At 47.6% G+C, this 23031-nt stretch overlaps 1 protein-coding gene across 2 annotated transcripts in view; it reads left to right on the forward strand.

Annotated features, from left to right (window-relative positions):
- DPP6 (dipeptidyl peptidase like 6) overlaps positions 1 to 23031 on the forward strand; it is an 831643-nt gene that overhangs the window by 627090 nt on the left and 181522 nt on the right. For both annotated transcript variants that reach the window (XM_039230760.1, XM_039230759.1), the window contains exon 6: positions 18502 to 18554. In XM_039230760.1, coding sequence (XP_039086691.1) covers positions 18502 to 18554 — 53 coding nt within the window. The remainder of the gene's footprint in view (positions 1 to 18501; positions 18555 to 23031) is intronic.

Genomic DNA, 23031 nt, shown 5'->3' on the forward strand with positions numbered 1-23031 from the left:
TGAGGGTGTGTCTGTGCTGTGTTCGTGGTGGATTAAAACACTGAAGCCTCCGCCGTGGTCCACCCATCCTTATGTGCATTCCCAGTGGATCACAGGGCTGTTGCACCATGGTTTCAGGCTGTGCTTTCTAGGCCTTCATGTACGTCTTCTGACTTGGTGACAAATGGTCTCTCCAGCCCCTTGTGCCCAAAGCTTCTCTTCCTGCCTCGTGGTCCCTGTTCCCTTCGGCCCTGGTGCCGTCCCCCACTGCCCTCAAGCCGGACACATAGCGCCTGCCAGCAAACATTGCACGTGACAGCCACCTCGAGCCTTAGGAAAGAGGCACGTAACGCGTGATACGGGGACCTAACCTGTGCAAACACGCTGTGTGCGCTCGCTGATTCTGGGTGTTTGGTTCCTGCTCAGAGATGTGCCCACACGTTTCCGTGCCGTTGCATATTTTGTCTACTTCTAGGCTCCTCTATCGGTTCCTTGTTGAATTCCTTCTTAAATGAATGCCTCCCCTACGCAAACTGAGAAAGTGATTTATTATTCTGCCAGCCAATAGGATCGTTCACAAAGGAGTGATAACAAGGGAGATGGAACATCCTGGTGTATCTGGAATACATTATTCCAGACAAAGTCTATATATAAATTTTCCCAGTGAAATTATCGACCACTTCACTTTTTCTAGCATCATAGTTGATCATTCCAGATCAAGAAGCCATTACAGACTGATTATGATGATAATCCCACGGGCCAGATTTGGTCGTTCTGGAAATGTAGAGAGGCCCCTGGTTGTACCTGACTACCTCCACTTACCTATAGGTTCTGTGTCAGCAGGGCATTGTTGCAGAATATTCCAGACCTCCAGGTGTGTGTGGTGTCTCGCCGAACAAGACAGTGAATTTCCTGGAATCGCTCCCAGTGGTGATAACACAAGCACCAGCCTGTTGCTCGCGTGGCTCGATTCTTCCAGATGTAGGTAGCCACGGGGATGGGAAGCAAGCTGCGATCAGAGCAGGAAGAGGCTACCAGACGTGCCCTCCTCTTCGCACCACAGGTGCGCATGTCCTCAGTAGATGCCCGTTTCAGAGGCTGGGAGGCTTGGGTTTGCTACGGGAACATCAAAGGCCTCTAACACACAAGCAGAGGAGAAAGGCTGGGGTCTGGGGTTCTCGAGAAGCAGAACCCCTGGAAACACGAGCCGCTCTGAGATGGGCAACAGAGAGGAGGCCCGCACGTGACCTGCCGTGAACCTAGCAAGTGTACGTGGAAAACATAGCAACACGAACGAGAACAGAACCTTCAGCAATGGCCGTGGACGCGAGGAAGCAAGCTGCGAGGGGGTACGGCCCCGGGCTTATGAAGCATCGTACTTGCAGAGTGTGCGGTTTCCACTGGGGCAGCGCCCGTGAGATGTCGCGCTCAGCTGGTGTTTGCTCATTGGATTCCAGAGTCTTCTCAGATCACTTTTATCCCTTTTAGTTAACTGTCTGTCTTACCCACAAAGGGATTTGCTGCAAGGGATTCGGTGGGATAAGAAGCATAACTTTAGCGAAAACAACTTTGGGCACAGAGTCTTGGATTTCTGCTCAAGAGGGACGGGATTTCAGCTCCGAGCGAAGCCCCTGGGGCAGGTGCGACTGAGACAGCACACTTCTGTGGGCTCCATCAGGTTGGTCCCCTGACCCTCCCCCTCGGTGGCACTGGGCTGCTTCAGCATGGGCCACCCCGCTCTCATGCTGTCTCCCTCTGCCGAGATGTGGCTTCCATCTTTGGGAGCCTTACAGCCATTTGCAGAAAATCTCCAGCCCCTGCCTGTCATTTGGCACAAACTGACCGGTACTGACACCCAAGGGACGGTGGCCTGGCCAGTGCGCTGCACACAAAGGGCTGCTGCTGCGATGCACCACGAGGGTGTTTCTCTTTGTGTTGTGGGGCCCTGAAACTTGCTGGCGACTACACGGGAAACGGCTGTCACCAGGCACCCCCTGCCACTCTCTCACTCTGCTCCACACTGTGGCAGCCGCCTCTTGACTCCGTCAGCATAATCTGAAAGACATCACTGATATGCTGCTTTATTTCATTTTTTAAGGTTTTCCCCCCCAGATTTAACTGTAGTTGACATATAACACTGTGTAACTAAGCTGTACAGCCTATTGATTCAATACACTCACATATTAACACATGATTACCATGGCGGCTTGAGCTAATACCTTCATCCTGTCACCTAAGTACCATTTCTCTCCTGTGGTGAGAACATTGAAGATCTACTCTCTTGGCAACTTTTAAGTACATAATACAGTATTAACTGTAATCACTATTCTGCACATTAAAACCCCAGCAAATTTATTCATCTTAGAACTGGAAGTTTATACTCTTTGACCTTGATGTGATATTTTAAATTTTTTGAATGTTTATTTATGTTAGAGAGAGTGTACGCGAGTGAGTAGGGGAGGGGCAGAGAGCGGGAGACACAGAATTGGAAGCAGCCTCCAGGCTCCGAGCTGTCAGCACAGAGCCCAACGCGGGGCTTGAACCCACGAGCCGTGAGATCATGACTTGAACCTAAGTCGGATCCTCAGCCAACTGAGCCACTCAGGTGCCCCAGAATAGTTTATTTTAAAAAGACAGAGAAAAGAAAGCACTAAAGAGCATAACTGGAGAGAAAAGGTGCCAGAACTCAGCGCCTGCGCCACCGCAGCCCAGGGTGGTGAGGTCACTGAGGACTGTGCTCAGACATGGTTCAGCACCCAACTGCTATGCACACAGGTGCTAAGAGTGACTGGAGCCCTCGATAGGAACACAGATTCCGTGGCCCAGCCTGGCCTAAGGCATCAGGGTGCCCCAAGAAGAAACCTGTCAATCCATATAGATACAAGCACCCTCCTCATCAACGATGTGTGACAAACACTGGAGAATCTGACAGAAGCATGCACACGTGGCCAGGGCTGAACATAGGACCCATATTTTCCTTGGTAAAGATAGAGCCCGCCTCAGTGAGTGGGACAATGTGGACACCACAGCCGACGATGAAATCACCATCTCACGGACACTGGGGGGACTTGTGTGGAGTGATGGCCAGTGGATAAATACACCCCAATACCAAGGGGCAGGTCAGCAATTCAAGGGTGAAGAGAAAGTGGTGAGTCAGAAACTGAATGCGCCGTCTTCAGATTATCCCTGAAAAGTCACGGTCTGCGAAGAGAAACAGGAAGAAGGTAGGCGTCGCGGGGAAGGAGCCATAATGAGCATCGTGTCGTGCACGTGGGCAGGCGTGTCGGCCAGCGGACCGTAGAGAAAGGCACGGTGGATGGTTGAACCTCCAGGTGAATAGTGGTGAACAAGGTCATCCAGAATCACAGACACAGAGGAAAGAGGCCACAAAGGCACAGGAAATGGGGAATTCAGAAAATTTCTTCCCATCCTGGAGCTCTCTTCCTTCGCCCTGGCAAATCTTCAGGCAGGGGTGGGGGGTGGAGTGGATGATGGGACTTGACATCAGGAGGATAATTAGAAAACAACAGGGGGCAGGGAAGGGGGGAGATGGGCACAGAGGAGGGCACCTGTGGGGATGAGCACTGGGTGTTATATGGAAACCAACTTGACAATAAACTATTATTAAAAGAAAAAGGAAGAAGAAAACAACAGGAGATGTTTATCATGAGGCTGGCCTACAGAGGGAGCCAGGCTTTCTTTCTGTCATTTTTGGGAAGTTGGATGTGTGGCTTCTTATTCTTACCGGTACTTTCAGAAGGAAAGTGGTTACCTAGCTCTAGATTTACTGCCGTTGGAATGGATGCCAGTAGGTCCCTCTCTGGTGCAGACAGTGTAGGAAAGTTTTGGTAATTGACAGACCCTCTGACCTAAATGAGGAAACAGATAGGAGGGGAGGCTACATGGCAGGTCTCTGTTAGGGGTTGATGAGACCCCTGGACAAGGTTCGAATACCCCACCCTCCCCAACCGCCCCTCCATCCACAAGCTGGTTCATCCAGAGAAAAGTAAGGACATGTGAAAAAGCATGACTTCTCTACTTTGTTTTTACTTCATCAAGTACCAAAAGGTGAAGTTTTTTCAATGAAAGACTGATGACTGGAAATTTGGGTTTATCACACTTGGGATGTGATATTCTTTTTTTTTTTTTTAATAACATTTATTTATTTTTGAGAAACAGAGATAGAGCATGAGCAGGGATGGGCAGAGAGAGAGGGAGACACAGAATCTGAAGCAGCTCCAGGCTCCAAGCTGTCAGCACAGAGCCCGATGCAGGGCTTGAACTCACACACCGTGAGATCATGACCTGAGCCGAAGTCTGAAGCTTAACCGACTGAGCCACCCGGGCACCCCTGGGATGTGATATTCTGAATGCATTGATTACGTGGCATTTGTGGGTGGGTGGCATTGGCATAGCCTCCTTGTATCTGATGATATGTCTACACAGCGTGATTTTTCATCAATCGAGTTCTGACCACCATTCACAATGTTCCCTGTGGTCCTCACTGTGTATTCATGAAACGAAGGAGCCGCATTCCAGGAGTGATGAACACTGAATCAGCTATCAGGGATGGTCTGAGAGATTAGACACATCAGAATCACCTGGAAGATTTGTCCCAACGTACATTGCAAGTGCCCCCCCCCACCCCCCCGCCAGGGTCTGCAGTTCGTGGGATGATTTGTATTTCTAACAAGGTCCCGGGTGATACTGATGCTGACAGGGAGCATCCGTGGTATACAGGATTCTTAGGGCTGTAACAAAGTGTAAAAAAAACCAGGAGGCTTAGAAGAGCAGAAAGGGCTCACAGCTCTGGGAGCCAGAAGTCTGAAATCAGGGTGTGTGCAGGGTCGTGACTCCGCAGCCTGGAGAGGAGAATTCTTGGCCTCTCTTCCAGTTGCTGGTGGTGGCTGACTGTCCTTGACACCCCTTGGCTCATAGATACACCCATCACCCAGCCCTCTGATCGCCTGGTGTTCTCCCTGAGTCTTTCCACAGTCTTCTGTCTGTGTCTGTCTCTTGGTCCCCATTTCCTCTTTTGAAACTACTCATTGGATGGGCTCTCCACCCCTGATGGCCTTGTGTTAACTAGATTACCTCTGTAAAGACCCAGTTTGCATATAAGGTAAAATCTAAGATTAGGACTTCAATATATGAATTTGGGGGGACATATTTCAACCCATTACACTTGGAGGACCCCCAGCCAAACAACAGGTCAAAATTAGTTGACCATGATACATGATAAGACAGTGAGAAGTACATCTTACATCTTGAGCTAGTGTTTACACAGTCAGAACTGAATTTAAAATTTCACAAAATAATACTCTTCCTCTGTTACATACTCTAAAACAGTGTTTTCTTTTTCCTGTTCCATTTCTTTTTTTTTTTTTTTTTTTATGTTTAGCCTTTTGTTTTGAGAGAGAAAGCAGGGGGAAGGGCAGAGACAGAGGAGAGAAAGAATCCCAAGCAGGCTCCATGCTGTCAGCACAGAGCCCAACTGTGAGATCACATGAACCATGAGATCATGACCTGAGCCAAAATCAAGAGTCAGTCACTTAACCACCTGAGCCACCCAAGCATCCCTCTGTTAATTTTTAACAAATGACCCGTTGCATTGGGGCACCTGGGTGGCTCAATCAGTTAAGCATCCAACTTTGGCTCAAGTCATGATGTCACAGTTTGTGAGTTCGAGCCCCACGTCAGGCTCTGTGCTGACAGCTCAGAGCCTGCAGCCTGCTTCTGATTCTGTGTCTTCCTGTGTCTTTCCCCCACCCTCACTCACACTCTCACTGTGTGTGTGTGTGTCTCTCTCTCTTTCTCAAAAATAAATAAACATAAAAGAACATTTTAATGATGCATTGCATTGATTCTATGATGCAGAGACTTGACCAACACTTTTCATCAATACATTGCATACAGTAGAAGGCTACTAAATGTGTATCAAACGTGTAAGTTAATATCATGGCCCAGCCCATGTTTCCAAGGGATGTTATCAATGATCTCATAATCTTAGAGAAAAATCACTGCTGCTGAGTATTTCTAAGAAGAGCGTCTTTGCAGAGCCAGCACCTTCTGTGACGCTGTCCACCCATTTATAAAACCAGCGCGGCCCCACCCGCGGCCCGATGCAAGCTGCTCGCGGAGTGCCTGCCTCCTGGGCGTCTGCAGGTTCTCCTGAAGCCACGTCATGTGTTCCATAACCTACTGCAGCCCCTGCCGCTGCTGTCAGTGCCCCAGCGCAGCTCGAAACCCCTCTCCGCGCAAAGCAGCCTCGGCGGCGCCCACACACGCGGCCCTTGAGTCTCAGTTCACAGCTCAGCTCCCCGAGGAGCCGTGGGACTCGGTGCTCCTCTGCCTGCCTCCAGGCGGCAGAGTCCTGGCAGGGACCTTGTCCAAACGCCAAGAGCTCGGCCCGACGGCCGACCCTGTGGCCCTTCTCTTCTCGCGCCACGTGCTTCTTGAGAAACGAACATCATCCTACTCCGCCCGACATCTCCCAGCCAGGAGCGAAGGGAGCGAGTGGGGCGGGGGCCCAGGCAAGGGGCTTAGTGAGAAGATGCACTAGGCAGGGTATCAGTGGCTACCGACGCTCAGGGCGCCTGCCCCGGCCCCGCACGTGGTGGTGGGACAGGTGCGTCTGCGATCGTGGGAACGGATGTGATAAGGACACAGAGCTAAGAGAAGCAAGACAGAAGGAGGAGGGGACTCTGTAGTTCTGTTGCTGGAAGTGAGCCCGGGACACTTGACCTTCAGCGTCGTGAGAGGCCGGGGTCGGAGTCGTGAAATATCCCATGAGCTGCTGTGGGCGGAACCCTGCGCATCACGTGGTAGGGACAGTCCGGCCTGGGTGTGCTGGACACAGCTCACTTGGCGTTCCCGCTGTCGCCTCCTTGGGCTCTCCTTTCTGTCCATTTTCTCCCCGTCCCCAGGACCTGTTTGGGATTCAGCCCTGTTCTGTGAAGCCTTGATTTCAATCGGCTGACTGCTGATCCCTCTCAGCAGGTTGGAGAAGTGTGGCTCCGGGGTTAATCTCAGGTTATTCCTGTCCCAAGGATCAATCCCTCACGAGGAGAGCCTTCCTGGCTGATAAAGAAAAGGTGCCGTAGGATGGGAGCAGCCTTCTTACCAGCATGTTAGAGTGGAAACAGCTTGAAGCAAAATGTGAAAGGACATGAGCTTCCCATTCCTCCTGACAACATGTGACCTGGGACCCACCGGTTTGTATCTCTGAGCCTCAGTTTCTTAACTTAAAAGAGAGAGAGAAGCCGGTTCAGCTCCAGGAGCAGTTGTTTGGAAGGTCAGGTTAAAGGATATAAGACAACGTTTTGTAAATGTCTAAAGACTTACACAACGAAAGTAAGACTTATCTGTTTTCATCTTGCCTCTCTGTAAGGCTGGTCCGAAAGGTCTTCGTGTGTCGGATGAGAAAAAGGCGGTGTGGAGAGCAAGAAAAAGAAAGGAAATGCTGTGTTTTCGAGCAAACTCACTCAGGAGTGAGTCAGCAGAAAGTCCAGGTAGAACAACAAACTAGGAAAGGCAGTGAAGGAGGATGCGGCTCGCAGGACTGGGGTGGAAATCGCACACCTGTTTCTCAGTGACCAGCCAAGTAGATGACAAGGATGCAACAGAGTGGGGGTGGACGCCCGTGCACACGGGCTGTGCCCTTGACGAGCAGTTAGGAAGGCAATCCGCATGGACCGCTTCCTCCGAATCCCACCACAGCAGCACCGGGGATGGGCCCCATGTGTTTCCGCAAGATGAGCCTAAGACACATGGACGTGCTACTTGAATTGAAATGTCCAAGTGGAGACAGAAGGAAATGATTTAAAGAAAAAATTACACAGCTATTTCTGGACGTCAGAGTTCCTCTGGAGATTGATATTTGGAAACATAATTAGAATCACAACTGACAGTGTTACTATTAGTCTCAGAAGTAGAAGACATTTGTGTCGATGGATCCTCATTTCGAGTCAGATAGTTTTATACTCACTCCTCACCGCTGAAATTCAGGCATCATGTGTGAAGGGCAAGGCACAGGATGAGAAAAACGCTGCCCATTAATAAGTTACACGGTGGGGATTGGTCACAAATGAATGAACCAGGTTTGGGCGTGGTGTGGACACCAGAAGGAGACGTTTGAAGAGACTGCAGGTTCAAGAGGAGAACACCGTCTCTACTGTCTCAAATGTAAAGAGTTTCGCAGAAGACCCGTTGGAGGACAGAAGATGAGATATAAAGACCGAACCCTAAGGAATTGTAACTACTTTTGTATTTTGAAACTGACAACTATGTTTCCTATATTTTAAGTCTTGCCTAGATTGTTACACTAAATCTTTTTTTTTTTTTAATGTTTTATTTATTTTTTGGAGAGAGAGAGACAATGTGAGCAGGGGAGGGTTAGAGAGAGGGGGACACAGAATCTGAAGACAGGCTCCAGGCTCTGAGCTGGCAGTCAGCACAGAGCCCGACGCGGGGCTCGAACCCACGAACTGTGAGATCATGACCTGAGCCAAAGTCAGATGCTCAACCGACTGAGCCACCCAGGCGCCCCTGTTACCCTAAGTCTTGAGTTCCATTTCATGGAGGAAGGAAAGGCACCCAACCAGGGAAACACGAGGAGCATTGAATTCATATTTCCTGCTACTTGTCTTACATCGTCGTTGAAGCTAGATATCGGTACTCTTCCCAACTATTTCAGTTGTACCTAGTTACTTGTGGTCCTCTGGAAAACATTCTGTAAAAATTATTACAACAAGAGGTTTAACTTCATGAAAATGATATAAGTTGGCAAGGTGTGTGGAAATGTGTGCCAAATATAGTCAATAGACCATGGGGCGATCATGACCTCCTTCCTGAGTCTAGAAGAAAACTCTCCCGGAAGGACTGGTTCATTCAGGAAAGGTTCTGTTATCACTCACTGCGGCACCAAGGCTGGTAATTCACTGAATCATTAGCCTTAAGGCTGGGAACAGAGACCAGGCAGGAAGTTAGATACTTTGGCAAGATGTTGGGTCACTGGAGTAGCGCCCGATAAAATCCATGAATGAAACGGGAGAGGGGAAACCAAGCAGAGGCTGACTGTGCACCAGACGAGAGATCTGCAGCACGCTGGGACCGAAGGAGTGTGGATTCTGAGTGTGCGGCGACATAAGTAACTCCCGTCACAGTGAGGAGCCTGTCAGATGGACGTGCTAAGGCCCGAACCCATTGAGCCTGGCTTACGCGGCTGTGACCTACACCGAGGTGCCGTTAAATTGAGTCCCCAGCCAGAGCGGAGAGAGGGGAGGGCAGAGGGGCAAGTGTGCTGGCTGGGAACTTGAGGAATTCTCTGAATGGGAGGGAATTTTACTGGTCACCCAGTTCAGTCTACCACATCCGCATCCTCCCTGAGGCTCCAGCAAACTTTACTAATGGGGGCGGTAAGCCCTTCCAGTAGCGGACACCTTTACTTACCAAAAACAGCATCATTGGTCCTTAGAATGTGTAGCTGTCAATGGTTTTCTTCTTCTTGGAGCCAATGAGAACAGACCTGCTCACACTTAACTCATGAAGCTCTTTAAAACCTTGAAGACAGTCCTCCATCTCTCCCGAGTTTCTCCTCCACCTGCTGTCACCCCAGGCGACTCTCAGACTAGTGACTTTCGTTCCACACTCCAGGCAACCTGGTCACCTTCTTGTCTTCTCTAGAATATTTGGGCTTATTTGTCTCACTTCTAAGAGAAAAGTGACACCCTCAACTGGACTCCATTCTCCAAATTTAAAGGGAAGAGTTTCTAGACAAGATATTTATAATTTCTTCCCAGAAATGCCTTACAAACTGGTTAGATCTTGTCTCAGTCACATTATTAAAGATGTGCTTGTTTATTTATATTTTTATTCAAAGAAGGGCCTGGATGGAATACTCAGGAGTCTGTGCTTTTTTAATTTTTTTGACGTTCATTTATTTATTTTTTGACAGACAGAGCATGAGCAGGGGAGGAAAGGGGCAGAGAGAGGGAGACACAGACTCCGAAGCAGACTCCGAGCTCTGAACTGTCATCACAGAGCTGGATGTGGGGCTCGAACCCACTAACGGTGGGATCATGACGTGAGTTGAAGTCAGATGCTTAATCGAGTGAGCCACCCAAGTGCCCCTAGGAGTATTTGTCCTAAAGACCCACCTATAATTAGCCATTCCCTAGAGCGAGTCCTGGAGGGCTTCTCGGAAGTTTAGCAGCTGCTGCATGGTAGGGAGATGATGGTAACGGGTCATGATAATGGATAGAATTACGTATGAAAAGCCAAATTTGCGGGTGTTTTGGAAGAAAGTGTCAAGACCCAAGATTTAGGCGCACACAATGTAAATGTGGACATTCGTGAAGTACTTTTGAAAACATGGGGCATTCTCATCCCCACCTCTCCCCACATCAACTGAAAGGGGGGCTATGGAGGTTCAGAATTAGTTGTTTGATTACTGCTGCCTTCTTAAAAGTTATTAGGACCCAAGGGGGCCCTAGGTGGCTCAGTCGGTTAAGTATCCGACTTCGGCTCAGGTCATGATCTCACAGTTCATGTGTTCGAGCCCCGCTTCGGGCTCTGTGCTTACGGCTCAGAGCCTGGATCCTGCTTCAGATTCTGTGTCTCCCTTTCTCTCTGCCCTTCCCCTCCCCACACACTCTCTCTCTCAAAAATAAAAAAACATTAAAAACTTGTTTCTAGTTTAAAAGTTATTACAACACAATAGATTGAATAGGTCTGTGACCTTGATGGTGAGCCTGGTATCACAGTTGTTCACATATGTCTGAACTCATCAAATTGTACACATTAAATATGTGCCGTTCTTTGTATATCAATTATACCCCTGTCGAGCTGTTTTTTAAAAGGCCGTGAGGGGGCCTTTTAAAAAACAGCAACGTTTACAGGATATTAGCTTCACAAAGCACCTGTCAGGGTCCACAGATCCCTGGCTTGAAGTTTGCAGGCAGATTGCTTGCTCCCTCCCACAGGACAGACCTCTGTGTTGGATCCAGTAGAAGTGGGAATCACTGTGGCAGATGGAACCAAACGGAATTTCCTTCTCATTTGGTCACAAAACACTCAACATTGTGAGGAGAGACCCTCTGAGCAAACATTTCATTTTCTCCGGTTCTAACACCAAGACATCTCACATCTTCCAGCTTCTGGTTTTTCTTCTTCTTCAGGTTTTTAGTTTTTCACTTGTCATCCCTAACATTACATGCAGGTAATTTTTCTTCGGGTTTTTTTTCTTACCATCCAATTCCCAAATCTCGCTTTCTTTTCCCTGCCCAATCATTTCCCTGTGTTCATCTTTCCCAGTCCAATAATTTTGGCCTTCACTCACTTCTTACCAGATCTTGTTTCTTTAACCATGTGTCCCAGCCATGGTAGTCTAGACCCTAGCTTGGGAGAGTCTTACTCTGAGCTCATCTACACCCTCCGGCATATTTAATCCCCTCTGTGAATAGAATGTGGGATCAAGTAAGATCGCTGGAGCAATCTGCTGCTAGTCCACATGCCCATTCTGGAGTTCCCCAGCAATGGCGGACCAGCCTCTGCTTGAATTCCATCAGTGCTGGGAAGCTCACCACTTGAGGAAACTATGCATCTCATAATTGGAACACTCCAATGATTAGAGTGATGGTGCTGACCAGGAGCCCAGCCCAGAGGGCAACAATCACAGTTGTTTTGTGGCCTCTGGCCTCCCTCAAAACTGGTCAGCTGCAATTCTGCTACCCCCAGTGGGTTCCCTGTTTTAGAGGAGAAAGAGGTTGATGGATTCAACGCCATGCTAGTTAACTACCTCGTATAGTTCTCAAGATTTAAACAAGAGAATTCTTTAGTCCTTTTTCGTGGTTTATATTTCCTAAGCAAATATAGCTGTTACCTCTCCTTTATGTAGGAGGAAACTGAGGCTCGGCAAGGTTAAGGAATTTGCCCATCAGGTGAGGGGCAGGCTGAGAACCGAGCCTGTGTCTCACTCTAAAACCGTGTAATAATAGTCGTAGCTACAGAGTGGTAGCCGTGCTCTGCCCCCAAACCACTCCAAACCACCACACACTGCTTCAAACTTGGCACCTTGTTAAGAGAACTCTGGTGGCCGTGGAAAGGCAGGAGAGGCCAGTAGGCCAACTGGAAGATCACTGTGGTTATGCAGACCTCCAAAACCAGGGCAGTGTTACTGAGGGTAGAAAATGTGGTGTGAATCCGAGAGACATCCCAAGGTTACCAAGCCCGGTGAAACTTGGAAACCCATTGTACATGGACAGTGAAAGGGAAAAAAAAAAAAAAAGTAAAGAATAGGAATGGTTGAAGCTAATGCCAATATTTTTCTACTAAGAGACCCATACAAAGGAGAAATCGGGATAATGGATTTTCCTTCTTTAGCAGGAAAATGGTTTATTTGGCTTTCAGATTGTTACATTTGGGATAAAAGTTTTGGGTAAAAATAGCAATGCAGAAAGGTCCAAAACAAGCTAAAAATAGGAGTCTCAAACTCAAAGATGGGTCAAGCATAAAAATGCAAATTCAGTAAAAAGCTGAGTACGGAAGCAGGAATGAATGGGCTCTACCAGACCTGAGGTGTAGACCAGCAAGGTGAGAAACCACCAAGGGCGGCAGGCTGAGGAAGGACAGGCAAGGGCGTGGAGGCAGTGACCTGTCACAGAGGAAGAAAGGAAAGCAGCCCCCGCCCCCCTCATCACGCACTGCGGGGAGGCAGAGCAGACTGGAAGTTGAGCAGACCCTGTGATGCACTCTCACGTCTGGCAGCTGGAAATGCACTTGGATGGCAGTTTGAGAATGTTAGACCCGCACGGATTACACGTGCATAGAAAGTGAGGTCCTGCAGACTTTTCTCGTGCAGCGCAAAGATCGGTACAAAGGGGTCACTCAGGGAGGATATGACCAGGGATGTTTATTTTTTTTTTTTAAATGTTTTATTTATTTCTAGGAGAGAGAGACAGCGTGAGCAGGGGAGGGTCAGAGAGAGAGGGAGTCACAGACTGAAACAGGCTCCAGGCTCTGAGCTGGCAGCCAGCACAGAGCCCGACGCGGGGCTCGAACCCACGAACCGCGAGATCATGACCTAAGCGAAAGTCGGACGCTTAACCGACTAAGCCACCCAGGTGCCCCATAGGGATGTTTATTTTTAATGTGGGAGATTTTGAGTTATGTTTGCAGATTTGGGAGAGAGAGCAAGGGAGAGGGAAAGATGAAACACGTAAGGCGGAGTTTTTTATGAAACCTGTAAGGCCAAGAGTCCTGAAAGTCCAACAGGGAGCAGAAGGGAATGGGGTTGAGAGCTGAGGTGAGTCTCGGAAAGGGTAGCTTCTTTGTGCGGGAGAGGGAAGACGGACGGAGCTGTGCAGTAAGGCCACCGTGGTGAAGAGTGGGCAGCGGATTTGGGGAGCACTGAAGAAGTCCATTCAGCACCATTTGAGGACAGACTGAATTGGAGCAGAAGGTGCAGGGAGGCCAGGAATGGAGTCAAGGAAGACTACATTTTTAGCTCAGTTTACCGAGTGGATGATGAAACCACCAAGTCAGACAGGACGTATCCAAGGAGAACTGGGTTTTAAGGATTGTTGAAGAGTTCATTTTGGAGAATCTTGAGTTTTCGGTGTTTGTGAGGCATGAGGAAGAGATGTGTAGGTGGAAATCTGGTTTAAAACTACAGGAGTAGATGATTTCATGGAGGAAGAGGATGCAAAGTGAGTCTGCACGAGTGTGCATGGTGGGGCTTGAGTGTGCACGGTGGGGCATGAGTGTTAACATGGGGAGGCTGAGGTAGGGAAGACCATGGACAAATAAAAAGTATGGCCCCATGGGAGCCATGTAGGGGCGAGGATATGACACGTGGGCCGGTGTTTCAGAGCTAGAAGAAACAAACCAAATGTGAACTTCTCACAGGAAGGACCTTTGACTGAATTTTTTTTTCCCAGTTATTGGATACCAACATCAACTGTTTTTCATGATATATTAGAAAGAAAATTTGCTGAAAGTGCTTTCTTATTCTTGTGTATGGTGTTTGGGGTAACAGATTTTTAGATATTCATTTTCCACAGAAATTTGATAGTGTAGGACGAAACCAAAGTAACTCAAATCCATGAACTTCCAAAAGTGCACTCTTAGAAAAACAACCAACTGCGTTCTTACCAATTTTTGGCTTGGTTCTTTTTTGCATGATCAGAAGTATTGAGAGTCTATTTTAAAGAAAGAAATATAAACACAACAGATAGAGAGCAGGAAAAAAAGAAAAAGAAAGACTTTCTCTTTCTAAGAACAAGTCCTTTTTGAGTGACATGTAGCTTTTTAAAATTCCTTTCAAGATCAGACATTTACTCTTTAAAGAGTAGTTTCGTTTATGCCTCTACTCTTGGCTCTGGGATGAAAGAACATTTTGTGGAAAAGAGTGATATTTGATTGTTCTGTCTTGGAGCAAATGGAAGGTTGTGACATGGCCCTCCCACGTCCCTCCTTTTGTAAGAGAAGCACTCCAATCTTAAGTGCACTTTCTTTCCTAAGGATTCCACTTGCATTAACAGTTTACTCCAGACAACTCCTTTCGCGTGCCTACACGGTAGATCCAGATTTTCCTGTCTCACCTTCATTCTCTCCCATTGTTTAAAAATAAGAGCCTTTTCTTTTTAAAAATCGCTTTTACTTATTTATTTTGAGAGAGTAAGAGAGACAACGAGAGTGTGAGCAAGGGAGGGGCAGAGAGAGGGATGGAGAGAATTCCAAGCAGGCTCTGTGCCATCAGCATAGAGCCAGACACTGGAGTTGAACTCACAAACCATGAGATCATGACGTGAGCCGAAATCAAGAGTCAGATGCTTCACTGACTGAGCCACCCAGGCACCCAACTCTCTCCAATGTTTGTTTCAGTCTTTCTAATTAGTGATTCGGTTTTCCAGATATTTTACTACATTTTCTATCCACACATGCTTTTTTTTTTCTTTTTGCCCAATAGTACAGACTTCTTACCATTTTCCTTATGAGGTTATTTCAGTTTGGTCTTTTTTATTCTCATTGGTCCCAGTCAGAAGATACTCCCAGGACTGAAGTTCAGAGACAGGATGTGTTTAAAGAGGTGTGGGAGGATCAACTTCTAGGTGTTTGTGTGAAAATGGCATAAGCAGGGAATGAAAGGAAATCACTGCTTTCCGATAGATTAAAGAAATAGCCCTGGGGCTGTTGGGTGGCTCAGGCAGTTAAGTCAGTCAGAGTCCGACCTTGGCTCACATTATGATCTCGCAGTTCATGGGTTCGAGCCCCGCATCAGCACAGAGCCCGCTTCAGATCCTCTGTCTCCCTCTCTCTCTGCCCCTCCTCTGCTTGTACACTCTCTCTTTCTCTCTCTCTCTCAAAAATAAAAATTTTTTTAAAAACAGAAGTAGTCCTTCAACCATGAAGTTTTGGCTAGTCATTGTATCAGTTGGGATCCTGGATTCTTCAGCTGACAAGCATCAACTTGGACTTGTAACTTGGGAGTTTAGAGATACACCCTTTGTTCGGACAGTGTCCAACACAGTGATCAGAGACAGACCTCAGCTCAAACCGTGCTTGAGCTTGACTTGACTTTCTTAAGATTCAATTTTCCTGTCTTCAGAATAGGATGCTAATGCCTACGTCACAGAGGTTGAGTGACTCTTGTATGCCGTGGGGCTGGCAAACCACCTGATGGGTCATGTGTGCTCCGTCAACACTAGCTACTCACCCTGCACGTCCCCGGCATCACCGCCATCATCACTTCTGATGCTTTGGGCTGCCCTGTACAGTAATTTCAGAGACTTCCTTCAAGTGTTTGGCCTATGAGGGGTCCTCCCCAGCCCCTCGCTTCTGTACTGAAACTGATTTGATCAGGAATTTGCTTTAAAACTTGCTAGAGGTTTATAGGGAGGGAATCCAGTAACTTCGAAGTCTGTCCACATCTGATGGAATAGTTACCTTTTTCCCCTCTGGATTTTAACTAGATATATCATTGCTGTATAAGAAAGTACCCAAACTAAGCAGCCTAAGACAACCAGCGTTTGGTATCTTGTAGTTAGTGTGGGTCAGGAATCCAAGAGCGTCTTATCTGAGTGGTTCTGGCTCATGGTCTGTCATGAGTGTCAGCTGGCGCAGCAGCATCCGAAGGCTTGACTGGGGACGAAGACTCTACGTCCAAGCTCCCTCACGTGGCTGTTGACAAGATGCCTCAGCTCCTCGCTGGCTGTTGGTGATCTGATGGGGAAGAACCTTGGTTCTAACCACATGGACCTCTCCCCAGGGCAGCTAAGGGTTCTTAATGGCATGGCCCTGTCTTCCCCCAGCGCAGTGACCTGAGAGAGAGCTGGCAGGAAGCCACGGTACCTTTGACAACCTGGTCTCTGAAGTCCCTTACCATCATTTCTGCTGCCTTCTGTATGATAGAGTCCCAGAATTAGGCTCCACCCCTTCTTCCCCGCCCCCTCCTCTTAATCGCCTCCCCTCCTCCCCTCCTTTTCCTCTCTCCTGTGCTCTTGCCATACCTCACTTTCCTGTCTTAGCAAACAAAGGTCACCTTTTGCCTTCCTGGGGTTACTGTGACAATAGAGATGAAACAGGATGAACAGGTGCCATCAGAGGAGAGTTTAGGAGTGCCGTGTAGCACAGCACCACGAGCCGTGACTGCGGAGAAATGCAGCATGTCTGTCAAGCTTCTCTTCTTGCATCTGAGGAAGCTGGTCCAGCTCAGAGGCAGTTGAGTCAAAGCACAGGGTCCTTTGGTGGGCGCTCTCGGAGCAGGAATCTCCTTAGGGCGCAGGTCTCCCTTCTTCTGGGGAAGCAGTACCAGGCTTGACTTCAGAAATAGCAGAGCTGGGTACCTCTGCTCCTTCTGAGGTCGCCCTGGCAGATCCGTGAGGTTCTCCTACCCAGGTGTGTGCTTACTGGCTGTTTCTTCATACCTAAAGCAGTATTTGGACCAGTTTCCCAGTCGGCTGTCACCCTCTGCCCTCCAGCAGGCCACCCCAGGCCCCATCTTTCTGGTGCAGGAGTCTTGAGGTCTTCGGAAGCAAAAGATCTTTGGGGCTTGAAGGCTGTTGTTTAATTTTGCATCTGGAGTCTTTCTCAAAGGAACTGCGATCCACTGTGATTGGAAGTTCATTAGGGGGCCCAGCGAGGCAGGGAGTCGGTGAGCTTAGCACAGTCCCTCCTGTTCGCCTGTGAAGTTTCGCTCCATCATCCGCACCCCAGTGTGTTCCCCTGCTCTGCATGCTTCGTGCTGGGGTTTTCTTCTCTGGTCTAAATGTCCCTCACCGGTCACCTTTAGAAAGGTGGTTTGTGGGGCCCCTGGCGGGCTCAGTCGGTTAAGTGTCCGACTTCAGCTCAGGTCATGATCTCACAGTTCATGGGTCTGAGCCCTACATCAGACTCTGTGCTGACAGCTCGGAGCCTGGAACCCACTTCGGATTCAGATTCACAATTTCTCTCCTTCTCTTGAAAATAAACATTTAAATAGAAAGAAAGATGGTTTATTTTTTCTTTTTAAACTTTATTTAAACAACCTCTACTCCTCATATGGGGCTCAAACTCACAACCCCAAAATCAAGGGTCTCACTCCCATCTGACCCAGCCAGCCTGGCGCCCCTAGGAGGGTGGTGTTAAATTCTGGTCACTGAATGTTTTACCCACACGCTTACCCTTCTGACTCGCAGAAGGTACACAGGTAGAAGAAAGGGACGTGCAGTATATCCTTGCCTCAACCCTGCAGAGTAACGCATCGCATCCCAGTACCAGGGAGGCTCTCTGTCCAGACAGCGGGAGGTGAATGCCAAGACTTCCTACCCTGCGTGGTGTCCCTTCTTTTGGTCATTCCTTGCATTCCCTTCATTCCATTTACCGGTCAGGGAGTCCTCTCCTGGCTCAAGAGTTTAAGAGAATCTCCAGGTTGGGGGGCTATAGGAGTTTGGAGATGCTGGTTTTTGTTTGTTACCTTAGTTTTAAAAGCCCTGCTCCCTCTTGCATTGAGTTCTTAGTTTGCTGACCCTTCTCTGAAACTGAAAGACGCACATTGCATTGTAGACAGACAGGGGGCTGCCCAGGGAAGACCCACTGGCGTCCGTATTCACTGAGGGTACACGATGGAATTTGCCGTAACTTACAGGGAAGTCCTGAAGCATACGGGTCTCGTGGTCCTGTTGGGGCCAGCTGACTGAGCGCCTCTGGTGACCTTCTCATTCACGCTGTACTGCGTGTAGTTGAGCTGGAAATCTGTGCCCCTGATCTAATCACAAACCAGCTGGTTATGGGCATCATATCAAGCCTCTCGCTGCCCTAGAACCAATGTGCAAATGACAAAAGTAAAATAAACACGATGTGCAAATTAACTTTCTAAGTAGATTAAAGACTTTGCCTCCGGGTCCCCTGATTAACTCCTTTGCATTCCCTGATGTTTTCTAGGATTCACAGTGATCTGAAAAATATCACAGTCACAGCCTTTGTCTCAATGCTTGCTTTTCTCTCTCTCTCTTTTTTTTTTTTTCTCTGTCTTGTCTGTTTCAGATATACCAACACTCCTACACTGGATATTATGTCCTGAGCAAAATTCCTCATGGGTAAGATTGTTCTTTCATTTTCTTTTCATGAGAAATATTCAGAACAAAGGGTAGAACATGGAGTAGTTGCTTTGTTCGTGGAAGTAAGGGCAGGAAATCGGACAGCTCGATTTTGACAGTGCAGAGTCCTGAAGTTGTGAGGTCTCTGGCTCCTCCCCGGCTAACTATATCGAGGGTCTCGGGGGCGCCCTGAGTCCCGTCACTTGCCCATTTGTGAAGCCCCCATCGTAAAACACCCCCACCTGTCTCCTGCTCTGGCTCCCTAGGCCCACATCTAGGTCCTGAAGGGCGGACTTTCCCCGGTGCCTGGCAGTCTCCCAGGCACAGCCGATGGCCCTTGGGCTCCCACGAGAGTTCTGGTTATATCCAAAGTAGAGTGGCACCCCTAAACTTACCTGGTCTCTCAAAAATGCACGATTTGGGAACATGTGGGAAGGAAAGACATGAGAGCATGCAAGGTTTCATGAGGTTTCGGTGCTGGATGGGCACAGCCACGCACAGCACAGGGATGCGGACTGTCAGGAGCTCATGCCCGGAGTCCCAAGGCAGGAAAGACACGGGTTAAAGTCTGCCGAAGCCCTTTGTTGAGTCGGACACATGGCGAAACAGCTGCAGAGCTGGGAATAAGAGGCAAGGGTGGCTTTTTATTTCTCCCCTATCCTTCCTCCTTGTCTCCTCACCTCCCCCACCCCCAGGTCCTTGTTCCCACTGCAGCCTCTCCTTCACGCCTCTGGGGTTTCTCTCGCAGCACTTTGGAAAGGTGAGGGCTCAGGAAACGTTCAAAGACACTGGACTGGGCTGCTGCCGATGTTGCATGGATTGCCTCGGCATATTTACGGGGGGCATCCTAATTTTCCTGACTTGAACACGCAGGAATCGCTAAAAAGTTTCTTAAGAGAATGTGAATCAATAGCATGAACGGTTTACAACTGCGGCCGTCTGCTTTCTGCTACGGTTAAGTAGGATGCGGGCATCTCCTTGGAAAACATACTTGGAGAAAATAATTTCATCGGGACTTCAGACAAATGAGAGGCATGTGTAGATATGAGGCAACATGAGATTCATAATTTCTGTTGGCCTATGAGACAAATCAAGCTCTAAGAAACTGAAGATCAGCCACTGTGGGAAAAATTAAGTATCCATAGGAATTTTTCATTGAAACCATATGTTAAAGATAAACTCGGATGTTTTCCCCTAAGGAGGAATAATTCTGTCATTTTGTCAAGCAGATGTGCATCTGCAAAGGTCACGCAGTCAGGGGCGTAATTACGCAATGAGATTTACGTACCCTTGTGGGACAATAGAATGTATAACAGATGATGGATATTGCATTCCATCTTATATAAATTTGTAAGACTCAAAAGTCGAAAAGCATTTTATGCTGAACCTTTTGTGTGAATGCGTTACTGCATTGGGCAGAATTTAGAAGTAGATTCAGACTCTGTACAAGGGTCTGCCAGACTAGCTACAAACCAGAGGAGGAGATCGTCTGCGTTGATGACATTGTTTTGTGCTGATGACGATGACCCTCCCCTCCCCCCCCCATGGAGAATGTCAACACATAATGTGCGGTCTTCAGTAATTTAAAAATAATCACAGTGATAATAATTGCCGTCATTTATAGATGGACTTCTGTGCACCTTTACTCCAGCACAAAAGCCTGCTAGAAAAGCCCTCTTTTTTTGGAGAGAGACAGAGAGAGAGAGACAGAGAGAGAGAGAATCTCAAGCAGGCTCCATGCCCAGTGCAGAGCTCAATTTGGGGCTTGGTCCCACGACCCTGGGATCATGACCTGAGCCGAAATCAAGAGTCAGACATCAACCTTCTGGGCCACCCAGGTCCCCCAGGAAAGCATTCTTATCCCCACTGAGTGAGAGCTGAGACATCAGGTAACTGGCCACACCTCCTAGCCCGTGTACAGCAGGGCTGGGCTCCGGGGCCACAGCCTGGCTGACGCTGGGCCCTGAGCTATCAGGGCAAACCCTGTTGAGTTACATTTACAGCTACAAACAGCAGACCCTTAGTGGTGCTAGTGTGGTTTTCCTGAGGGCCTTTGTATGATTGAAAGACGTAGCAGATTCCTTGTTACATTTACTGGAAAAGAACCCCGATGGATGAGGACCTCTGCGGCCCAGCCCATCACCCATACGAACTCACATAGCATCCCCCAAAATCGCATTGCTTGCCCATCCACCTCTTCCTCTTTGTCGTAAGATCATTTTCGAAAAATGAGTCAGTTCCAAATATTGTCGATATCTCACTTATATTAATGAGACAGTGGGTTTCTGAACCGGACGAGCCCTCAGGTCTCAAGTCTTTGCAACCGTAGCGATGCCTCAAGTCCACTGCCTGTGCAGGCGACCAGGCCACCGAGTGGCGGGAAAGACACAGTCCGCCTTCTAAGGCTTGTGCTGTAGGTGGTTTTGGGGTAGAGAGGAAAGCACAATTATGTTTTTAAAGCAAAAATAAGCAGGGACGTCTGGGTGGCTCAGTCAGTTCAGTGTCCAACTTCAGCTCAGGTCAGGATCTCACTGTTCATGAGTTCAAGCCCCATGCGGGGCTCTATGCTGACAGCTCAGAGCTTGAAGCCTGCTTCAGATTCTATGTCTCCTTCTCTCTCTGCTCTCCCTCCATTTGCTCTCTCTCTTTCTCTCTCTCTCTCTCAAAAATAAACATTAAAAATTTTTTTAAATAAAACAAAAATAAGCTTGTTAAATTACTTAGATTTGCATTATTCATCATGCATAAAACAAAGAGCTTTCCTTGGTACTTCTGAAGACATAGATCTGTACTTTCCCACAAATTCTCACTTTCTACTCGCTGCTTCTCCCGTAAAGACCTCACTGTAAGCTGGGGGCCATGAGGTCTGCAGGAAGGGATTACCTGTCATTTATAGCTTGAATTTTATCTCCGCTTCAGGCTGGCCAACGAGTCACAGAGAAGGGTCGAATTAATTTTTCAGTGCCCTCTGAATTCTAGTTTCCCTCCTTTTTGCCAGAGGCAGGAGAATTTGGGGAGGGCCTACTCATTTTTCTGTGTCACTCACAAGCCAGAAAGAGCCACTCCCTGTCCCGTGCGCTCGTCTCCCATCACGGTTCACACCTCTGTCTGTAGTGGGAGCTGGTCTGGTCCTTTGCACGTACTGGCTAGAGCTACAGCGAGAATCCCAGGGCAACGGTGTTTGCATCTACTCAACGATCTAAAACTGAAGGGAAAATCTGTTGGTCTTCCACGCCCTGTCTATGGATAAGTTGAAATGCATATTCTTAAACAGACATGTGTCTTTTACACAAATTTGTTTGTTAACCCAGATTTAAAGCTAGTCCTTCTTAATGTAAAATGTTTCACTAAGTTCATATATCAGAAAGTCAGCAAAATAAAGCAATCTTTTGTAATAGAGATTTCACCCTAGCTAAATGTTCTCTACTAAGGATCCATCATGTGTTTTCATAGAAGTACTTTTTTTTGTAGATTTGGCTGCTTCTTGACATTTTCCTGTCATAACTTTTTTCTTGAATTGGTTTTTTTCTTTGGCTCGAGGGCTTTTGTAAAAGAAAAAATGTATTTCTGTATGATTACAATTTCTCATATTTTTATTAGCATCATCCTGAAAATCATATGGGACTAGAAAAGTATCCGCTTTATACCCTAAATGGATTTTAAGAGAAATTAGGCATATCTCTTAATTGGGTGGCATTGACATTTGGAGTTTGGCAAATGAAGTAATAATAGAACAGACACTATGAAATATGTGAACATAGTTTTGTTTACATGCCAAACCATCTCCTTTGGAGATTGTTGCCCTAAGTTAGCTGATTGACTGGTATTTTGCAGGCACCAAGCATAAGTTTACAAAAATTGCACTCCTTTGGAATTCTAATTGACTTATGAAGTCTCATTGTGTATCTGAAAATTATAAACTGAGATACAGGTCTTTCTGTCCAGAATTGCCGTCTGACTTCATGGGCTGGGATGCAGAGGGGCAGTGCAATTATTTAGTAACTGGACATCTGGGCTGATGACACACACACAGTGCCCAGCACCTTGGCCACAGCATGACGCGGGAGTTAACTTCAGCTCTGTGGCCCCGTGGGTCTGAATCCGAACCCTCTGTCTGCCACTGACCTTGATAGTTGTCGTACTTCTACAGATCGCAGGTTCCATATTTTTTAAAGATGATATAATAATGCTCCCCTCATAGGCACATTGTGAGAATTAAGTGGAATGATATATGCACAATGCACAATAGAGAATTTTGCTTCTAGTGAACATTTGGAATGTGATTTCTTACTATTGTAGCATATATATTTGCAGTCTCATGATTATATGTTATTAGACTTTACTCTGGCCAGCTGAAATCGTTATCCTATAACAGAAGAATGATACACACCTTTAAGAATAAAATTCCCTTTGGGGCACCTGGGTGGCTCAGTTAGTTAACCATCTGCTCTTGATTTTGGCTCAGGTCAGGATCTCA

Source organism: Hyaena hyaena, unplaced genomic scaffold (genome assembly GCF_003009895.1).
Source record: "Hyaena hyaena isolate Hyena2069 unplaced genomic scaffold, ASM300989v1 scaffold_50, whole genome shotgun sequence".
Lineage (NCBI taxonomy): Eukaryota > Metazoa > Chordata > Mammalia > Carnivora > Hyaenidae > Hyaena > Hyaena hyaena.